General features: G+C 43.2%; 3 protein-coding genes across 3 annotated transcripts; 2 read left to right on the top strand and 1 right to left on the bottom strand.

Moving 5' to 3' along the window:
* Positions 1-449: 449 nt before the first annotated feature.
* LOC140314052 (uncharacterized) lies at positions 450-3,305 on the top strand. The gene is made up of 3 exons (XM_072392079.1): positions 450-515; positions 818-1,039; positions 1,196-3,305. The coding sequence occupies exons 2-3, from the start codon at positions 824-826 to the stop codon at positions 3,056-3,058; spliced, it is 2,079 nt and encodes a 692-aa protein (XP_072248180.1). The 5' UTR covers positions 450-515; positions 818-823; the 3' UTR covers positions 3,059-3,305.
* A 1,084-nt stretch (positions 3,306-4,389) lies between these two features.
* LOC140314053 (uncharacterized) lies at positions 4,390-14,517 on the bottom strand. Its single transcript, XM_072392080.1, has 8 exons — positions 14,250-14,517; positions 11,490-11,588; positions 10,528-10,726; positions 10,199-10,260; positions 9,130-9,246; positions 8,488-8,773; positions 6,400-7,145; positions 4,390-5,217 (listed from the first exon to the last, which is right to left on the bottom strand). Exons 1-8 carry the CDS (start codon positions 14,403-14,405, stop codon positions 4,951-4,953), a joined length of 1,932 nt encoding a protein of 643 aa, XP_072248181.1. The 5' UTR covers positions 14,406-14,517; the 3' UTR covers positions 4,390-4,950.
* A 922-nt stretch (positions 14,518-15,439) lies between these two features.
* On the top strand, positions 15,440-19,529 carry LOC140314055 (uncharacterized). Its single transcript, XM_072392081.1, has 2 exons — positions 15,440-15,810; positions 16,946-19,529. The coding sequence occupies exons 1-2, from the start codon at positions 15,711-15,713 to the stop codon at positions 18,463-18,465; spliced, it is 1,620 nt and encodes a 539-aa protein (XP_072248182.1). The 5' UTR covers positions 15,440-15,710; the 3' UTR covers positions 18,466-19,529.
* Positions 19,530-20,599: the final 1,070 nt, after the last annotated feature.

A 20,599-nucleotide genomic window follows, 5' to 3' on the forward strand; every position in this document is an offset into this window, starting at 1 on the left:
TCTAGTCTGTCCAGAACATCTTTTTCCAGAACTCTGCAGCTCCTTTAAGGACTTTTTCCTCAAACTGAAAGTTTTTGTGGCTAACTAGTGGTTAGCATGTTGCAGTGTGGCATCTCTGTTCATGAAGTCTTCTGTGAATAGTCGTCTCTGACAAAGACACACCTGCCTCCTGAAATGTATGAAAATGTCTGTAAATGTAGATTTTTACACTGATGAGCAGAAGGGGAACTCAGAGAAAGATGTACCAAACATTATGAAGGGCTCTGCATGAGTCCTTTTTTCTCTCTAGAATAATTCATCTGAAGTTGCAGTCAGTGTTCAGAGGGACTTTTTTTTTTTTGCTGAGCTGTGATTCCTGTAACCAGTTCAAGTTTCTGAGTGGTTTGTATATTTCACACCCACATCTTCCTCTGAACCATAAGAGCTTGTGCTCTACAGTGGAGAGTGAAGAGAGCCTGCAGTCTGCAGTTCTTAGCTTTTAGAAAAACCTTCTGAGCACTGCCTTCTCATTAGAGGTAAGCGTTGACTTAAATGAAATGTCGAGTTATTCAGCATCACAATGTTTGAGCACAGAGAAAATGTATAACTCTTAATGTTGCCTAAACTACAATATATATTTCACAAATAACCATTGTCTTCAAATGTGAATTCAAGAGAAAGAAAGATTATGTAATGGCAAAGACGAGTATGATTATTAAAAAATAAACATGTACTAATAAAATAACTTTAATAGCATATTGGCTGTAAAAGGTATTTGTTTTGTTGGAGGGAACAGTTTCATACTGCTTGGATATTTCATTCTTGTGTTCCACTGAAGCCGACCATGCAGGCAGTTCTGACTCTGGCCTCCCTCGGACTCCTGGTGTGGCCGTCTGACCTCTGCCCACCCGCCTGCCGGTGTCTCTACAACCTGACCACTGTTATGTGTCCGGAAAAAGGACTGGAGCAGATCCCTGAGCTGCCAGAGGGCACAGAGAAGCTGTACATCCCATACAACCAGATACAGGAAGTACCAGAGAGCGGGCTGGATGAGCTGCAGGTATGAAACAGCAGCCTGGTAACTTCCTTCTGTGGGATGTTTTTGAAAATAACTCCACAATAACCCACTGAATTGATGTCCCTGCTGCTGTCTGTATACAGCAGGACTTTTTAGAAATAGGATGACTCTCCACTGTTCTTTCTGTACATACTGCAGGTCCTGGACCTCACACAGAACCAGCTGGGTGCATCACTCAGCTCAGTTTGGCCCAATATGCCGAAGCTGTTCAAGCTCCTGCTGCGAGATAACGGCCTGAAGAATCTACACGCTGGTCAGTTCCTCAACTGCCCTGCTCTCACCTTGTTAGATCTGAGTAAGAACCAGCTCAAACATCCATCAACTGGATTCCTCCGTGGGTTAGTGCATCTGAAGACGCTGTTTCTGACGTATAACCAGATTGAAGTGCTACAGGTAGGCGTGCTAACGGGAGCGCTAAACCTCACTGAACTCCACCTCAGTCTAAACAGTATAACACATATAGAGGATCATGTTTTCGAGGACTCCGCTGCTTTACAGAAACTTGTTCTGTCAAATAACAGAATCAGAAATGTGGGAGAGACTGTTTTCAGAGGAGCGTCTGGTCTCAAACACCTTGACCTGAGTGGAAACCAGCTGGTCGCTGTTCCAGCTGAGGCACTGAGGGATGTAGATAAGCTTGAGTTTCTGAATCTCGCAATGAACAACCTAATGATCCTTCCAGAGGATTCCTTCTCCACACTGGGGATGTTGGGCCATCTCGACTTGAGCAGCAACAACCTGACCACTCTTTCAAATGGGTCGCTGACAGGTCTGGCCAACCTGACTGAACTGGATCTCAGTGTAAACTTCTTAGTTTCTCTTCCCTTCGGTGTCTTCAAAGGCCTGGTCCACCTTGAATTTCTGGATTTGTACAGAAACAGACTGACATCACTTCCATCTGATGTTTTCAGTAACTTGACGAGTCTGCAAGAGCTTCAGCTGGACAACAACAACATCTCTGAATTACCAGTTGGGGTATTTGATGCCCTGCACGTACTAAAAGAACTACAGCTGTCATACAACCACATCGTGGAGCTCCACCCTGCTGTGTTCGCCAAACTTAGGTCACTACAGAAGCTGAACTTGGAGCACAACGCTCTGGAACACCTCCCCAAGAGACTTTTCCATAAGTTGAATGACCTCAGGGAGATACACCTGCATGACAACCACATTAAGTCCCTACATCCCTCGGTCTTCCATGGTTTACTGAGAGTGCAGTCGCTGAGACTTTCCAACAACAGCCTGTCCACTTTACACCCACACCAGTTCAGGGACCTCACTGGTTTAAAAGAGTTGGCACTAGATCAGAACCAGATCGTTAAACTTACCCCAAATGCTCTCATGGGTCTCAGAAAACTTGCAAGACTGGATTTGGGCAACAATCATCTATCAGAGCTGTTTGTTTATGACTTTGAAGGCTTGACTCAACTCAAAGAGCTCAGGTTGAGCTTTAATCAGCTTCATAAAATCGCTTTCAACACCTTTCATCTCCTCCACAACCTCCGCAGGCTTCTGCTACAGAACAACAGCCTGGACAGTTTGCCCCCCCAGCTCTTTGTCCGGCTGTCCAAGCTAAAAGAACTCATCTTGGATGGAAACAAGCTAGCTCGCCTGCAGCCGGATGTCTTTCAAGGACTTGCAGAACTCAAGAAACTGAGCTTGAAGTCCAATCAGCTCAGGAAACTGGAAAGTGGGACGTTGGAGCCTTTGAGCAAACTTAGTGCTGTCTATTTGTCAGGTAATTTCTGGGACTGCACCAGTGTGAACATTCTCCACATCTGCAACTGGGTCACTGTCCAAAGACACAAACTCGCAGATCAGCCCATCTGTTTCTTGCCATCGAAGTCTGTTTCTGAGAATTCACACCTCACCGAGAACGCTCGGTCTCCCCTCCTCTTACTGAGTTTCTGCAGTACAAGCGCTGCAGGCGACTCGCCTTCATTTCCTCTACAGACGCTCAGTGTGCTCGCACTGTTTCATGTGGCTTTTAGCGTAAAATGACATCCTCTGAAGTGATTCTTTGCTTATCACGTCTGCTCGTTATCTTAAAGTGAACCTTTATGAACATCAACAGACACACTCAAGAATTCAGATAAATTCAAGGATCATTTGCACTGAAAATAAATATAAATGTGCAAAAATGCAGATTGGTGTAAATTCTGGCACAAACTGGTGCTCAGAGAGGTAAAACTCAAAGTCTTAACATGGCATATTGGAGCTGTACCTCTCATGAAGGCTGTGAAGGTTACGGTTAAGTATGCATGTATGAATTAGATTTTGACAGCGTACTAACAAATCATTTAAACATCTTTATGCTTGCAGGCACTATGAGAGTCAGTGAAGGAAGCAAAACATGAACATTTCCTGTTTATCATCTTGACAGACAGAAGGTTGAGAACAAATACTCGTACTCTCCACAAGAGAAATAGCTGAAAAAACACAGCTTTGTTTAACTCGGGATTATCGTCCGAGAGCTAGTCTTAAGGGTTAAAATCGTCAAAAAGACTAAACAAAATCAGCCTGTCATAGTTTTCAGCCGTTCAGAACACAAATGTCTGCATCAGTTGCTCTGGACTCTTCTGCAAGACCGAATGAATGAAGCTCACAAAACTTCTGAATGAGCCTGTGTGTGACTGTGGTGAAGTCACTGCAAGCAAATGTGCAGGCTGATAATGATTGCCTGTATGCTGATTTCCACTTGTCTATACAGAAAATATATATACTGTGCAAAAGTCTTCAGCTACCTTAATTTCTTTATATTTTGCTTTCAAAACGTTCTTATCATCTTTTAAATCATTTGTTCCCATTTCTTTAGTTTAATCTCTGAAAAACAGCAAAGATAACACAGTTTGACAGACAGAAAATAGGATTTCTGCAGCAACAAGGTGATTCCAAAGAGCTATTAGCTGAAAACTTGGCATATCTCAGCATGGTGTGCAGTGTGTCCTTTAAACATTTGAGGAAACTGGACAAGTGGAGGACAAAAGAAGAAGTGTCAGGCCTAAAAAAACTATCTACAGCAGATGAACAGGATCTGAAAGTGATGTCCTTAAGGAAGAGGAAAAAATCCAGCAAAGACCTGACACAGGACCTGAGAGATGCATCTGGACCTTCGGCTGATGCATCTCCTTCAAGAAGCCTGGAGAACTATTCCTGAAGACTACTTAAAGCAATGAGAGCAAGCTTCTCTAAGAGGGTTCAGGCTGTGTTGAATAAAGGAGCTCAGACCAAATATTGACTTAAAAACTTGTACAAACTCTTTGGTTTGGCACTTTTTACCTTTATGTACTGTATTTACCTTTATGTTTGCACATGTTTCAATAAATGACTGCTCTTATTTCATGTTTTAATTGCAGCATATGAAGAAAGGGGGCGTGGCTCTTTTTTGTACAGTACCGTGCAAGTATACAGAAATCAACACAAAAACAATCAGTGTTAAAAATAAGCAGCGAGCCTCAGTCACCATCCTTACAGTTAGCTGTAAACATGATTTTTCACAGTGTAGTTTTTACATCATGTCCTTCCTCCTGTGTGCTCCACCCAGGCACCACCCTGCAGTACCTCCTCTTGTGAGGAGCACATCTCACGCAGAGAACCTCCAGCTGCCTCCAACCTTTAGACTTTAGATTTAATCTAACAGCTGCTCACAGAGCACTGCTCGTAAAATAAAACTCTAAAATAAGTCAAACTGGGTTGTAAACCTTTAAAAACATTTGTCAAACTGTTAAAGTACAGACAGGAAATAATGTTCAGAAATTAATCAGCTGCTTAAATCTGGAAGCAGAATTGTTGAATTCAATAAGCCCCCAGAGCTGATCTTTAATAACTTTATTCATTCAGTTCATTCAAGCTGCATGCGATGCAGACGGAGCTGATTCCATCACAGATCAGCTTCAGATGTAGAAACACTTGTGGTCCTTCAGGTTCCTCAGGTAGGAGAAACTCTTCCCACACTTGTCACACATGAACTGCTTCTCACCGGTATGAATCTGCTGGTGGGCCTTCAGGCTGTTGCCCTGGTTGAAGCTGCGTCCGCACGTGTCACAGGTGAACGGCTTCTCCCCGGTGTGGATACGCTGGTGTCTGTTCAGGTTGCCCGTGTTGCTAAAACATTTCCCGCAGGTGTCGCAGCTGAATGGTTTCTCGCCGGTGTGGACCGTCTTTGGAGGAGAAGATTGAAAAACAAGCTGTTAACTAGTTAACTGACATGGTTAACCACATTATCCCGCAGAAGATGATTTTCAAGTATTCTCATCCTCTGTAGGTAGCCTAAAACAACCAACAATGCACTCTGACTAGTGTGTCAATAAAATGTAATTTATATGATGTTTAACAATAAAATTAAAAAGCTCAAGTGTTATCTTTGCTCTGTTTAACAGCGAATTCCAAATAATCAATAAAATCTACTAATAGGCAACTCTAAACTACTGTGGGATCTCCTCAACATTCACAAGAAATTTAAACTTTAAACAAAAAACTTCAAACAACGCAAAAAAGACTCAGATCCCGGACAAGCCCCCATTTGTTATCAACTTGGCTCAGGTTAACAACAAGATATAAATTCAGAAACACAATTTGAGTTTGTTTTCAATAACAAAAACCAAACTTAAATGGGCTGTGGAAGTGTAGAACATCAGTAGTACACTGCATGAATGGATGGTTGTAAGAGTGTGTGGAAAATGTGGAAAAATGTGGAAAAATGAAGAACCTACTTTAAAGGGGAACTCCAGTATTTTTAAACCTAGACCTTATTTCTGGCATGAAATATGTTCATCTACTCACCGAGAACAGTTTGGTGAAAGTCGACGTCCTTCGGAAGATATTTAGATCACTCGCGATCCGTGTATACCCAAATAACGGGAGAGAGCAGGGCATAGAAAATACAGCCTCTAAATATCTAAATAAGGCATTATGTGTCTTTATTCCACCAATACTTTAAGAAGAATGAATGAACGAACGTGTACTACAGCTCTGTTAGCTCATAGCTGCTGTTATGTGGCTATAGGAGAGCTAACGGAGGCATTTCTACACAGGCACTCTACTGGGACCACTTCATCCAAACGCCCCCGACTTTCGCCAAATTGTTCTCGGTGAGTAGATAAACGTATTTCATGCCAGGAATAAGGTCTAGGTTTAAAAATACCAGAGTTCCCCTTTAACTATGTGGAGGAACGAAGGCTGCCCGGAGAGAGAAAGATCTGAAAGAACTGTTTTTTAAAACCTTAACTCCTCCCACCTCTCAGGCAATTATTTACAATCCACGAAGGTAATTTCCAGGGAAAGCAGGGTGAGAAAAAGATGGTGGGCCATCACAACTTAAACGTTTTTCAATGCAAACCCACCTGGTGTGACTTCAGGCTGCTGTGCTGTGTGAACATGCGACCACACGTGTCGCAGGAGAACGGCTTCTCGCCGCTGTGTATTTTCAAGTGAATCCTCAGGTAGCTGGACGACTTGAAGCTCTTCCCACAGATGTCGCAGCTGTGAGGCCGGTCCACCGTGTGGTCCTGCTGGTGCGAGCGCAGGTCGGTGATGGAGCAGAGCCGGCGGCCGCAGAACACGCACGTACACGGAATAGTGGCTGCGTGCGTCTGCAGGTGTTTGCGTAGAGAGTCGACACAAGCCATCATGGTGCCGCATGCAACGCAGGCCAGAGACCTCTCGTCTGTGTGAGTGGTCTTCTGGTGCATCTTCAAAGCGCTTTTCTGGATGAAGCACTTGCCGCAGGTCTCGCAGCTGAAGGGACGCTCACCAGTGTGTATCCGCTGGTGGCCTTTTAGCGTATCCGCCTGGTTGAAACTTTTGCCGCACGTCTCGCACCTGAACGGCTTTTCACCTGTGTGTATGCGCAGGTGGCGCTGCAGGTTACCTTGGATGGTGAAGCTTTTGTTGCAGTACTGGCAGTTATAGGCCCGCTCCCCCGTGTGGACCATCTGGTGCATTTTCAGGCCGTGCGCTCGGTAAAAGCTCTTACCGCACTGTTCACAGCAAAATGGCCGTACGTCAGCGTGGAGGCGCTGGTGGTTCCTGAGGAGCTGCTTCAGGGTGAATCCTTTCCCACAAACATCACATGTGTGCGGTCTTTCACCTGTGCATGAAAACAGTTTATGTGATACAGAAAACCCCAGACATCACATGTTTCCCTTAAAAAAACTTTCACATGAGCAGAACCGCAAATAAAAATGTATTATGACAGTGGTTTCTTTCTCTGACAAACATCTGGAGAACTGTGCTGCAGCTCTGATGAGCTTTTATTCCTTTTTTGGTTATTAACCTGTTTACCTATCTTTTTTTGTTTGTTTGCTTAACAATTGAAAATAGGTTATTAAAAGCTAAGCAGTGGTTCAACAAGACCTCATGGTTTTGATTTAAAGCAACACTATAGATGTTTGTGAACCTTAAAACTATGTTTTAAAGTACACTGACTTTAGTTTGCACATCCCGGGCCTGAAACTGCACTAAAGTGCCTGGAGGCCGAGATACCGCAGTTCACCACTTTGGTGCACATGACATTTGGGATCACTATGTCGTCATCAGCAGCGGGTCTCCTCTGGCTTTATCTGGGACAGAATAATAAAGCTGGTTGTACTCTATGGAGTGGACTGGTTCTAACAGCATGGACACAGCTCCCAAACACTTACAGAGACTTAATAAAAGGAGACATGATGCAACAAAGGGTCCAACACCAATTCATTTTTTAATAAAAGTTACTGAAATTACTTTCTTTCTTTCAATAATCGATAATGTTGTCTTTGTCTGAGATTTTCTGAGATTATTTCCCATCATGCACAGCTGCATTTTGAAGTGTGTTGTGCACTGAAGAAACAGAACAGAACCAATTGCACCTTACGTTTTTTGTGTCGTCACCATGGTCACAACTTCCAGTTTGGAAGAGACAACCGTGCATATCCATCCATCCATTATTACCCACTTATTCGGCTCAGGTTGCGGAGGCAACAGGTTTAAATGAGAGACCCAGACATCCCTCTCCCCAGCTGTATCCCCCTGCTCCTCGTGTTGACAGGCCAGATGGGATATATAATCCCCCCGGCGTGTTCTTGTCTGCCCTGGGGCCTCCTCCCATTGGACGTGCCCAAAAAAACCTCCAAAGGGAGGCGACCAGGTGCCATCCTGACAACATGAACCACCTCAGCTGACTTCTTTCGATACAGGGAGCAGCGCCTCTACTCTAAACTTCCTCTGGATGGTCAACTTCATTCTTTCAATCACTACCCAGATCTGTGGCCATAGGTCAGGGTTGGAAAGATGGACCAGTAAGTTTTTTTAATTGTTTGTCAGGTTATTTTGGAGTTTTTCTGCCCTGAAATCAGCAACAAATCTATCAACACGGCTTTAAATGTTTACATACCTCTCGCCTCAGTACTACACCAAACAATTTGTTCTCTTGGGGAATGAAGGAGGACACTTGCCTGTATGAAGCAGCAGGTGAGCGTTGAGGCTTCGCTGGAAGGAGAAGCCTCTGCCACACTGGGAGCAGTGGAAGGGCTTCTCTGCGCTTGCCCCGTGGACGGCCTGATGGGCTTTGAGCTGCAGCAGCTTGGTGAAGGTTTTCCTGCAGTGTTTGCAGCTCAGAGGCTGTTCCCGCTGACTCTTACTCTCCCTCGTGGCTCGAACAAGATGGGACTTGGGCTTTGCGACACGTTTAGATCTGGTGGTGTATACTGGGTCACCATCTTCTGGATCTTCTGGTTCCAACTGACAGAAAAACGATACCGTTAACTTTTTTAAAATTCTTCTCAGCCTTGTTTTTGGCCGTTCTGGGTTGATACTCATCAAAAATCCTCATTATCAGGTTTGGCTCATCAGATGCTTGACACAGACTTCTTGGTGGTGACTCTTATGTAATGTAACCGATATCTGAGAAGGATTTTGTCATATCAACACTAGCTTTTTATGGTAAAAGAAGCATTTAAATCTAAAAACAGAGAGTCAAATACGCCTCATTCAGGTCGGTTGTACTTATCTGACTTTACAACAGAGAATACAAACATATGAAATCATTAAAATAAGAAAATAAGCAAGAAAGATAAAGATGTGTTTAAGAAACCGACCTGGTAGTCAGGGTCATCACCATCATCCTGGGCAGGCTCATCTCTGTCCTGAGCAGAATCCTGGTCGGCTAAATCCTCCAGCTCCTCGCCTTCTATTACAACTGGTTGGCTGCTGTCCTGAGCAGAAGACAGAGTAAGGACGCAGATTTAAGTCAATGCAAACACAACATGCTGTCTTAGCGAGATTAGGAACAAACAAAGAGTTATGACCATCCGTCTCCATGTGATTACGTCCCAGCTTTAAAACTCTAACAGATACAGTTGATTTCAGTACAGCAAACATGAAAGAAGAAACCACCATTATTGACCGTTTCCTCTTCCAGCGCTGCTCTGTTGATGAACGTGGAGAAGGCTGAGAAACTGAGTCTAAGCAGGGAGGGAGACTGCAGTAGAGGCGTACACACTGTGGGTAGTAATCTGCAGGTGGGGGAGCAGGTGGACGGGCTCAGCTACCCAATCCAAGCCACTGTAGCTGGGCCCGGCAGAAAAGACTGAGAGGAAACCTGCGAGAGTAGCCAGGCAGCCGAGTCATCCCTCCATCACCAGAGCATCAAACTCTGCTTTGTCAGTTAAGTTTTCGAAGAATTTCCGTGTTTTATAAAAATAACAAAACAACAAATGTCAACAGATGTGAAAATTGCAAAAAGTGTGCACATCATTATTTTAATGCCGGAACAATTTATCACAAAGTCCTAACTCAGCCACTTCCTAAATGCAGAGTGAGCCAGAACTCAACAATGCAGCTTAACCTGACCTCGCTGATGCTCTCGTGGCAGACAGACAGAAAATCCCTGCCAGTCTTTCCTTCAGTCCCAGCAGAAGTGATCAACTGATAAACCGATCTGACTTTAAGTCATTAAGCTTGTTGACGTCCCACAAATTGAGCTTCTCAAAGCCAGACTAATATACCAAGCTAACACGACTCTCTCCTGCAACGAGCACATGCTCCAAAGCTCCAAACTGCAACTGCGGCTCGACTCAACAGCACCTGCACACGTGGAGGTAGATACAGAAATAAAAGGTAGAACGTGGAGAGGAAAGAGGAGCAAAAAGAGACGGGAGACTTCACCTCATAAGTTCTGCCTTTCCACAGATGAATTATCGGCGCCCTCTTCACTCCAGCAGACACCACTGTTAAAAACAAAAAGCACAGAGGTGTTCAGAAGTGTCCGTTCGAGCTTCAGCAGGTACGACCGAGTCCAAACGAAGAAACCAAGACAATCAAATAGAATTTTTTTATGTTTTAAGACATTAAACAAACTGAAAAAAGATGAAGAACTGCCCTCTGAACTACGCTGTCAAACAAAGTCAGAAAAGACATTAACAGGAAGAAACCATGTGTTCCTGATTCAGAAACAGAGAGAAATCTACAGAGTTTGATGAGGATGAGCTCCACACCTCTGTGACTCTTCCTCCCTGAGCGCCGGCCGCTCTGCACAGTCAGAGCGCTCCCATCCCTCTTCTGTTCGCCTCCTCCCTCCGTCGGCCCTTCTGCCTCCTCCTGACCTCCTTTCCCCTCAAGCACCAGCTTCAGCTCCGTCTCCACCACTTCCAGCCTCCTCCTCAGGGCTTCGATCTCAGATGCTCCCTGTGACACCTGCAGGTCAAAGACAAAGCTCTCAACCTGAAGCTGCACCCACAGGATTTATGAGATACCCCCGTCAAAGTGATCCCAGAACCCTGCGTTATATACAGAGAATGTGAAGCTGCGTCCCACCGTGTTGTATGCTGGGACGTTAGTGCCATCTTATGAGCGCGCTCTCTCACTACACCTCTGTTTAATACTGTTGCTGGCGTGTTAGATTTAGTTTTCTTTGGCTAAAAAAGTCAAATCTAGCTGCCCCACTCCTCTGGAATAACCTACCCAACCACATTCAAAATGCCCTTTCACGGGCCATCTTTAAACAACACCTTAAAAGGTATTATTAAATCTAGTGATGATGGCCTTATGCAGGCATTAATGGCACCTTTAAGGTACCAGAAAGTTGCATTCATACAGCACGTCTTAAGATACTACGTGCTCTAATCATTCACACACACATTCATACACATGATACACTGGGAGGCAACGTGGGGTTCAGTGTCTTGCCCAAGGACACTTTGACATGTAGCCTGGGGAAGCCAGAGTCGAACCACCGACCTTCCGATTGGTGGGCGACTGCTCTTCCGCCGCCTTATTTAGTCTGAAATCATTATGTTTTATTTCACACATACAGATAATCTTTCATCACGTGAGCAAACATGCAGAAATTTCATCTTTCTCTATTAAGGTTGCCCAGATTATCCCATCACGAGATTTTTTATTCGATATACACCTTCTGAATAACTCTTTCACAGTACGTTAAAACAAAGTTTTGTACTTCTTGCTGCAGCACAGAGGAACATTCATCGAACAGCTGGCAGAGCTTGTCCACAGCTTCTTGAGCCAGAGACGCCACGAAGACGCTGAACTGGATCACCTGCAGGGAACAACACAGACTTCTGTCAATAACACGCTAAATGAGTTTCAATCAAGCATCACAGTCAGGCCTGTCAGGAGAATAACACCCTTATGGTAGAATAACCCCATGATGCACCTCTCCTCACTCTCCATTAACTTGTGTTTCTCTCTCAGCAGGTATCTCTGGTCTGGTGTTATGGAGCTTGCTGTCCCCTCTTTTCTGTCCTCTCAACCCCAGCTGGTCGGGGCAGATTGCCGCCCTTCCTGGTTCTGGTTCATGACAATGATTTAGATTATAATTGTACCTTTGAAGAGCCTTGAGATGACGTGTTGTGATTTGACGCTATATGAATAAAACTGAACTGAATTGAACTGGATTCAGAACCAATATCTTTTTTTTTCCCTGGTGACTTAATTTTCTCCAGCCCAAGAATTTGGAAAAATGTTTATGTTTATGCATTTCACAAATGAGGAAATAACAATGCAGCTAACATTAGGGATGAACCGATCCGATATTTGGATCGGATATCGGTACCGATATTGAAGAAAATTAGAGATCGAGTATCGGTTACAAAGAGCCGATCCATTTCACCGATTCATTTTATTTTTTTTAATTCCCCCTTGTCCTGTCCAGCATTGGCATTAATTGAAGGGTGTCTGCCCCCTCTAGTGGTGAAAAAATTAAGTTGGGGTAACTCTGATTTATTTAATTGTTTTTACCAAGCTAGAGAAGATATTGTTTTGTTCAGATGCTTTTGTAATGGATGTTTAATTCCAGTTTGCACTAAACTATATAAAGAGCTGATTGCTATTTATTTTGAAAGTCTACCAATCAAGCTAGTGAGGCTATTGTTTTTTTTCTCAATTTCAGCTCCTTTATTATTTAATATTTTGTTTTACATTGGATTCTGAATCCCTAATTGAACTGAACCAGTTACACTTGTTATATTTTTATGGTTAAGATTGTTTGCACAATTATTAAATAAATAAGTAATTCTGTATATTTATATCTGTTTATTTATTTCTAAAAAATTGAAAATAAATCAAGAAGTCAACTGTGATGCTGCCTTGCACAAAATAATGATCCCAGTATATTCCACACAATGAAACTTACTGTGTGTTACCATCATTCTGCGCTGTTTTTCTGTATCGGATCGGTATCGGCAAGACTAATCATTAAAAAAAAAAAAATCGGATTGTATCGGGAGGCAAAAAAATCTGGATCGGGATCCCTCGCTAACATCAACGCTAACAATAAGCTACACAGAAGGAAACCAACTAGTCAGGTTCTGTCAGAGGTGATGGTGTAGAAATAGAGTTCAGGCATAGAGGGAAGAACAGGGGAGGAGATGCTCTCCGAAGAGCTGGGTCCTCAAGAGTTTCCTCAAGATAGACAAGAAGACTGTTCTAGTAGCACTCGGTAGGTCACTCCACCATCAGAACGACACATGAAAAGAGTCTGGGTTGTCTTCACCATGGTGTCGGCACTGCGAGACGATAATACTTTGATGACCGGAGTGAGGAGTCTTAACTTAAGTCAAAAGTATTCAAGTAGATGGGAGCCGTTCCATTAAGCACTTTACAGGCTAACATGCTTGATTTGAATTTGATGCGATCGGCTAAGAGTCGCCAGTGGAGCTCAAGAACAGAGGGGTGATTTGTGCTCTTTTAGGTACAAAACCTGGTGTCATCCTGTGGGGTGACCAGTAGTCTCATTGTGTTGTTTGACAGCATCATATTTATTCTATCTAATAATTTCTTGATAAATAACATAAATTTTCACATTCATTTAGCCTTGTTTTTAATCTCTGTTTTACATTTTCTTTGTATATTCTGCCGACTTATTTCCCTAAAGCTATAAAGAACTTTCAGAACTGGTCAGATGTTGAGTTTGGGATTTGAATATGAAGAGTCAACCACTTCTGGAGCAGGCAGACCATGTGTGGTGACTTGTTTTAGGGTTTCAGTTCTACGACTTTGCTTAGCCAGACTCTGAGCCATCAATCTTGTCGGTTTATTTATTTTGGCCTGCTGGATTTGGGCCACCAGGGTCCAAATCTGATCAACTGACTTATTAAAAATAGCATAAATTCCTCTGCAGACTAACTGTACCTGCAAGGGGAGAAAAACTACAACACTTCACCTGAAATTAAGATATAAAAGGTGAAATAATAGTCGAGCTACTTCCAAGTTACTCGTTATACCAACATCAGAGTTAAGTGAGTGATATAAACAAACTAAAGCATCAATTTAAAAGTCGTTTTAGCAAATGAGACAGTTAATTTGTCATTATAACCACAGTGGTGATTATTGTCAGCTGATTATTGATCAGAAACCTGAAGCTGAGACGCATCTAGACCTACAAAAGATAGATACGCCTGGGCCTGTGTTCCAACTCAAAATGGCGCCCAAATCTGGATTCTTCTGCGTTATTGTGAAGCTTCGATCTATTAGACCCACGCGCGTACACGTTATTTAACCTGAACATAGGTCCCAATCCAACACAACAGTCCTTAAACTGGCTAGTTGTTGAAAGTAAGTCAAACAGTCAGCTAGTTGTTCTATTTCTATGATCAGCTGGTTGTCTGGACGCCGCAAGAAGATGCATCTACGCCGGAGAGAAGCACAACCGAGACCAGAACCGGCTCCGGCACGAGCCAATAGAACCGCTGTAATGTACCTTCTCGTCAGAGGAGTCGTGTTTGTTTTCGGCTGCACTTGGAGTCACTTCTGGACGTGTTGAATCAGAGCCGCCGATGACTTTGGTCATTTCTGACACAGTCGCGTTGGCCATTGTGTCTAAAATGGCGCAAACGTGCGCCTCCACATGCGACATGTTGACAAATGATGGTGAAACTGTGTCGACTCGACACTTTTTTAATGTGACTTTGCAGCTTGTGTGCTGCAGTGTTTTCGTTATGATGAAACTACTCGTGCATAAAGCAACACGGATCTACTTCCCAGTTCACCTTTTTCAAAACAAAATCACACACACGTTTAATTCCTCTACTTAATTTACCATGAACGATGCCACATAACACCTAATGGACTGACATATGCCATCTGTGGAGGCTGAGGGTGGCGCAAATAAATAGGTCCTTGAAGGAATAAGCTAGGGCTTGTCGATATAGCAAAAATATGATCACGGTATTGTTTTCTATACCATCTCTATCATGATATAGAGTTAGTTAATGCTGTTAATATAAAAAGTACAATAATAAACGCTGCAATACCAGCTTAATGCAATTTAGGGTGGTTGGGGGGCTGGAGCCTATCCCAGCTGTCATTGGAGGAGTGGTGGGTTACACCCTGGGCATGTCGGTAGTCCATCACAGGGCCACACAGAGACAAAAAAAACCATCCATGCGCACACGCACTCCGAGGGACAATTTAGAGTCACCAATCAACCTAACATGCATGTTTTTGGACAGTGGAAAGAAGCCGGAGTACCCGAAGAGCACCCACACATACATTGGGAGAACATGCAAACTAAACACAGAAAGGCCCCAGCTGGGAACTGAACTTGGATCATTATTGCTGTGAGGTGACAGCGCTAACCGCCCCGCAGCTGTGGAGCCCGCACCTTAAAACATGTGCAGCTAAACATTAGAGCAGTTTAAAACTCAAAGCTAAGTCAAAACATTCAATTGTGCAAACATAATTAGCAACTTCATTTTTATTTTCTGCTGGATGCTTGCTCTAGAAGAGGGCCCACGTTTTCATGCTTTCTGCATAATTGCTGGGGTGATACCCGCTGGTGATTAGTTTGAGCTCTTATTTTGAAGGCCAGTGGGAAACACAGCGGTCCGCCGGAAGTGGAGTCCCGCAGCTGCCAGAAGCAGGAAATCCAGAAAGCGTTTAGTTTTAGTTTTTTTTTTACTAAGGAATCTGTAACCTGGACTGAGTCCCTTGTGTATTTCACTAACGTGCCTTAATGAGTTGTTCACTTTGTTTGTTTTTCTGCTGACTCGTTTCCTGGTTAATACAAAGCTCCGGACGTTAGCTTAGCATGACAGCTGGATACAGACTGACTGGGACGCAGCTGAGCAGGACGTCGGGTCTCAGCGGCACTTTAACGGGGATCAGACTGTGTTTGTGACGGAGTTTACGGAGAAAAATATCCTGATTTGATTGTGTGAATATGTCTGAAGTCCAGATGATGATTAAGTTGGAGAAGCAGCGACAAAGTACAGCAGACGAACCAGTGCACAGTGCAACTGAAAAGCAGACTCAACTTTATGGTAACAAAGTCCACCTTCTTCTATTATACTTTTCTACGTTGTATTGATCTTAAAGGGCTGAGAGGCAGCCTCAACACAGCCAGGCTTTCTTTGCTTTAGCTGGCTTAAAAACAATGATTACCATTTGTAAATATTGTTCCAGTTCAGGTGGAGAGACTCCCACCAGACTTAAATCCAATAATACTTAATTCATACCCAAAGGGACATTGTATTGCTGCAGTATAAATAATTAAATATATGCTGGTGTTGTCGTAAGTAAAACAAAAATCAGCTGTCAAACATGTAATAATCTGAAGTGTAACAGAGAGGAAGGTGTGATATACAGTCAAAACCTCGGTTTTCGTACCGTTGAAACTCAGCCTGCCTTAGTTTCCTTATGGAGGAGACTCTACTTCCAAACAATAACCTCTCCTCCTCCTCCTCCTCACTCTCCTCCTCCCTCTCCCCTCCTTGCTGTCTTCCATACGCCAACAAGAGTCTTCAAAAAAGGTAACAGTGATGTTAAATGTTCATTTATCCATTTCATCAGTCATTTCTATTCATTCTCATTGTTTTCTGTACGTAAAACTAAAGTTCTTCTCTATAAAATGTATTTTTGGTTAATATTTTTGGGTGTCTGGAACGGATTAATTGGATTTACATTATTTCTTATGAGGAGATATTACTTCAGTTTGCGGACTGTATATGTGTTATAGATAGAGAATGAAATATATATCACTTGACAAACATGTAGAACGTTGGAGTGTAACTGATTTATATTTTATTTTGTTATCTATCTATAGCAATAGCAGATCTTTATTAATAATTGATACTGCAGCAATACAATTTCCCTTTGGGGATTAATAAAGTTTTATAGAACTGAATTAACAGCAGTATCCCAAGATAAAGTTAAAATATCCACAAGTGTGTCATGTTAATGTTACAATATTATGTACCACTTTGAATTAATAACATAATTACAGATGGTGTGTTTAATTGTGTATCAATGTTACAGATAATCAAGGAAAACTTTCATTATTGGTCAGTTACATTCTTTTTTTAAACTATTAAATGTTGTAAATGCAGCAAATTAAATGTTTGGGTAAAGTGGTGAATTTTAAGATAAATGACAAACTTGTGATTTTGTCTCCTGCAGATGTTCAGCAGCTGTTGGTAATCAAAGAGGAGGTTCCTGCCGAGCAGCAACACTTGAATCCCAGTCTGGACCAGGAGGACCTGAAGCCCCCACAGATAAAAGAGGAACAGGAGGAGGCTGACATCACCCAGTTCACTTTCAGTCCTGTCCCAGTGAAGAGTGAGGATGATGAAGAGAAACCTCAGCTCTCACAGCTTCATCGGAGCCAGACTGAGGAGAACGAAGACTCAGCTGGAGAACCAGAATCAGATCCAGATCAGTGTTCAAAATCAGAGACTGAAGACAGTTATTCAGACTCTTCAGAGACGGACGTCAGTGATGGAAACTGGGAGGAGAGCAGTGAACCTCAGTCGGGTTTAAACTCTGTAAGAAATATTCAAGAATCTGCGGGTGATGATGGATGTGAGAGTGGTGAGCTGCACATTTGCTCCGAATGTGGTGAAACTTTCAGAGTTCGGGTTTACCTGTTAAGACACCAGAGAATCCACACAGGTGAGAAACCCTTCAGCTGCTCCCTCTGTAATGCATCCTTTATGTGGAAACGAGCTTTAAAGAAACACGTGAGAACTCACAGTGAAGAGAAACCCTTTAGCTGCTCAGTCTGTGGACAAAACTTCAGACGGAAGGGATGGGTAACCCAACACATGAGGTGTCACACTGGAAGAAAACCTTACAGCTGCTCCGTCTGTAACGAGGCTTTTAAATGGAAACGGGAGTTGGTGGAGCACATGAGGACCCACACGGGGGAGAAACCCTTCCACTGTTCGGTGTGTAAGTCAGCTTATACAAGCGAAAGAGCTCTATTTGAACACTTGAAAATCCATAGTGGAAAGAAACCTTTCGGCTGTCCTTTCTGTAAAGCAGCTTTTTTAAGGAAAGACAGTTTGAAGCGACACATGAGAACCCACAGCGGAGAGAAACCTTTCAGCTGCACCATCTGTAATCGAAACTTCAGCTGCAACGCAAGTCTTCGTCGACACACGAGGTGTCACACGGGAGAAAAACCTTACGCCTGCTCCTTCTGCAAGGCTGCTTTTAAATGGAGGCAGGCTTTCGTGGAGCACACCAGAATCCACACAGGAGAAAAACCCTTCAGCTGCTCCGTCTGTGAGGGAGCTTTCAGAAGGAAGCAGGATTTGGTCAAACACGCGAGGCACCACAGTGAAGAAAAACTAATCTGCCACGTCTGCGGCCAAAGCTTCACCAAGGCCCTTCGTTTGACTCGTCACATGAGATTTCACGAAGACGAAAGACCTTTCAGCTGCTCCGTCTGCAGGGCGGCTTTTCTTAGGAAATGTGCTTTAACGCAACACATGAGAACGCACACCGAGGAACGACCTTTCAGCTGCTCGGTGTGCAGCGCCACCTTTAAAAGGAAGGACAGCTTGAAGACGCACCTGAGAATCCACACAGGAGACAGACCGTACAGCTGCAACGCCTGCAACAAAACGTTTACCCAGCTGTCGTCGGCCAAAGCGCACCAGCAGCGCTGCGCCGGCAGCTGCAGGGAGTTGAGCTGAGTCTACTGCAGCCGTGTGGAAGATGGTGAGGGTAACAGACACAAGGGCAACGATAGCAAATGGATTCAAAAAGCACATTCAACAACTACGGGATTCAAAGTGCTTCACAAAGAACAAAAGCATCGAAGCTGATTTTACAGTAAAACAAAGTTAAGAATCAAAGTCCTTCTAGTCAGGTGATAGCAGCCAACTTTAAAACTGATTTAATGGGGCTGTTTAAGCTCAGGTGCTTAATAACCACCAGGTTTATGACTTGGTTTGTGTTTTTTTAACGTTACAGACTGAAGTTGAACTCTTTTTAACCCGTTTTGTCTTTCACATGTAAATCTGTCTCATAGGCGAAATAAAGACGTCTATGTTAGTCCGCCGTTGTTCTTCCTCATATTTGAAACGTTCCAAACAGAGGCGGATCAGCGCCGTATCACTGTCTTTACACGCATTAGCCAGCCTAGAGAATCAGCTGAGTGGTGACGGCAGCGTTGATTAGAGGGGAGAGTTTGGCGATGCTAGGATGGTCTGTGGCTTCTACTTATATAACCTTTTCTTGTCTGGTTGTCACACTCAAAGCCAGACGCACACACCCTGATAAAGCACATCTTAGTCTATACACTGTTTGGAAACGGGCCTCAGTGTTTATTTCCAATGTGGCGTCTTGCCAAAGGACGTTTCGACACGTGGTCGAAGCCAGCAGTCAAATCACCAACCTTCTGGCACGTCGGTCCCGGCTGATATGGGAGCGTAGGTGAAATAAGGTTTTATTTAAAACGCTACGGCAGTTTTTAAACCTTAAAACTACGTGCACTCGGCACATTACCAGGTCAGAAACTGGCCCCAGAGCACCTTGGTGCTGATATACCACAGTTCACAACGTTTTGCTCTACAGGCTTTTCGTGGCGTCTTCGTGGCCTCTTCAACGTGACAACAAATGGACGTGTATGGCTGTACATGTGCAGGGTTCACACAGACTTGTATTTATGACAATGGTGTTATATCCCACAACTGTAGGGGGAGCCAAAGGGGCAAAATTAATAAATAAATCGCCAACTTCGGTCATATTACATCAACATTTTTGTCAGCTTTAGATGTTTTCCGATGAGTTGGAATGATGATACTTTGAATTAAACTGACCTGAGGTGAGAGGAGCCGCATCCTTATCCTAGTATATCGTCTATATTCTTCTTTTATTCCTTTTTTTTTTTTTTTTTTTTAACAGCATGGGGAAACAGTTCTGGCAGCAGATGAGACTGTTAGAGGGTCAGTGATTGATGAGGGTTGGCAAGACGAGCAGATCCAACATCTTTTAACAACGTTTTTATAAAAGATCCCATCGAGGTTGTTCAAATATATAAAAGATTTACGTTTTTTAACCAAGTTGCAGTTTTAGTTTTCATGGTTGCGCCACACTGACTTTCCTACATAATTGCACAAATGCCAGTCACATGTGCCTGATCAGTATTTGTTTTTTAATGATGCTATAGTTCCTCTGAACATTCAAAATGATGAATTGTGTAAATTATGCTTTACTGATGAATCAAACCAGTACGAAATCACATCACTGAGGTAATTAAATATGCAGAGGTGAGAAAAAGGGACTCTGCTGGCTTGGATTTTATCGTAAAACGCAGTCAAGATGCTGTATCGCTGCCATGACAACAGAAACAGCTTTGATAAAACTGTATAATGAACTTTTTTACTGGCACCTGTAAGTCAGGTTTACAGCCGGTTCTAAACTTCAGGAAGATGGACTTTTGCTGATGAGTTTAAAATTATGTTATTGATAATTAATCGGTCTCTAAATGAAAAAAAAATCGTTAAAAAAACCCAACAAATTGCACGTATATGTGCGAATAGTCATTCTGGGAAGACAGATCTATTAAGAACGCCCAAACAGATGATGTCAACCTGAATTTATTTAAGTTACCGAAGCTAAACAAAACCTAGCTGGTATAGGAGAAAAGCAATCCCAAAAACTAGCAAAGTATCGACAAATCCTGTATTTAGTGAAAAAGCTATAAAGTCAATTTGTCCGCCGTTGACACAGAATTTTGCTCTTTTTGATCACCTTTCAAAAACTAAATTGCGTTTGAGACGTCAAAACACAAGTTGAGTGGCTTAGCGAGCTAACTTCGGGTTC

This window comes from Leuresthes tenuis, unplaced genomic scaffold, assembly GCF_036924035.1.
Source record: "Leuresthes tenuis unplaced genomic scaffold, fLeuTen1.0.hap1 SCAF_9, whole genome shotgun sequence".
Taxonomy (NCBI): domain Eukaryota; kingdom Metazoa; phylum Chordata; class Actinopteri; order Atheriniformes; family Atherinopsidae; genus Leuresthes; species Leuresthes tenuis.

Bases quoted from the DNA above. Each gene is read 5' to 3' on its own strand.
- LOC140314052 (XM_072392079.1), top strand. From the start codon at position 824: ATGCAGGCAGTTCTGACTCTGGCCTCCCTCGGACTCCTGGTGTGGCCG. The intron at 1,040-1,195 runs GTATGAAACAGC...TACATACTGCAG, and splicing joins GCGGGCTGGATGAGCTGCAG to GTCCTGGACCTCACACAGAA.
- LOC140314053 (XM_072392080.1), bottom strand. From the start codon at position 14,405: ATGTCGCATGTGGAGGCGCACGTTTGCGCCATTTTAGACACAATGGCC. The intron at 9,247-10,198 runs GTGAAGTCTCCC...TCTTCTGCTCAG, and splicing joins GGAAAGGCAGAACTTATGAG to GACAGCAGCCAACCAGTTGT. The intron at 8,774-9,129 runs GTCGGTTTCTTA...TTTTTCTGTCAG, and splicing joins GTGATGACCCTGACTACCAG to TTGGAACCAGAAGATCCAGA.
- LOC140314055 (XM_072392081.1), top strand. From the start codon at position 15,711: ATGTCTGAAGTCCAGATGATGATTAAGTTGGAGAAGCAGCGACAAAGT. The intron at 15,811-16,945 runs GTAACAAAGTCC...TGTCTCCTGCAG, and splicing joins AAAGCAGACTCAACTTTATG to ATGTTCAGCAGCTGTTGGTA.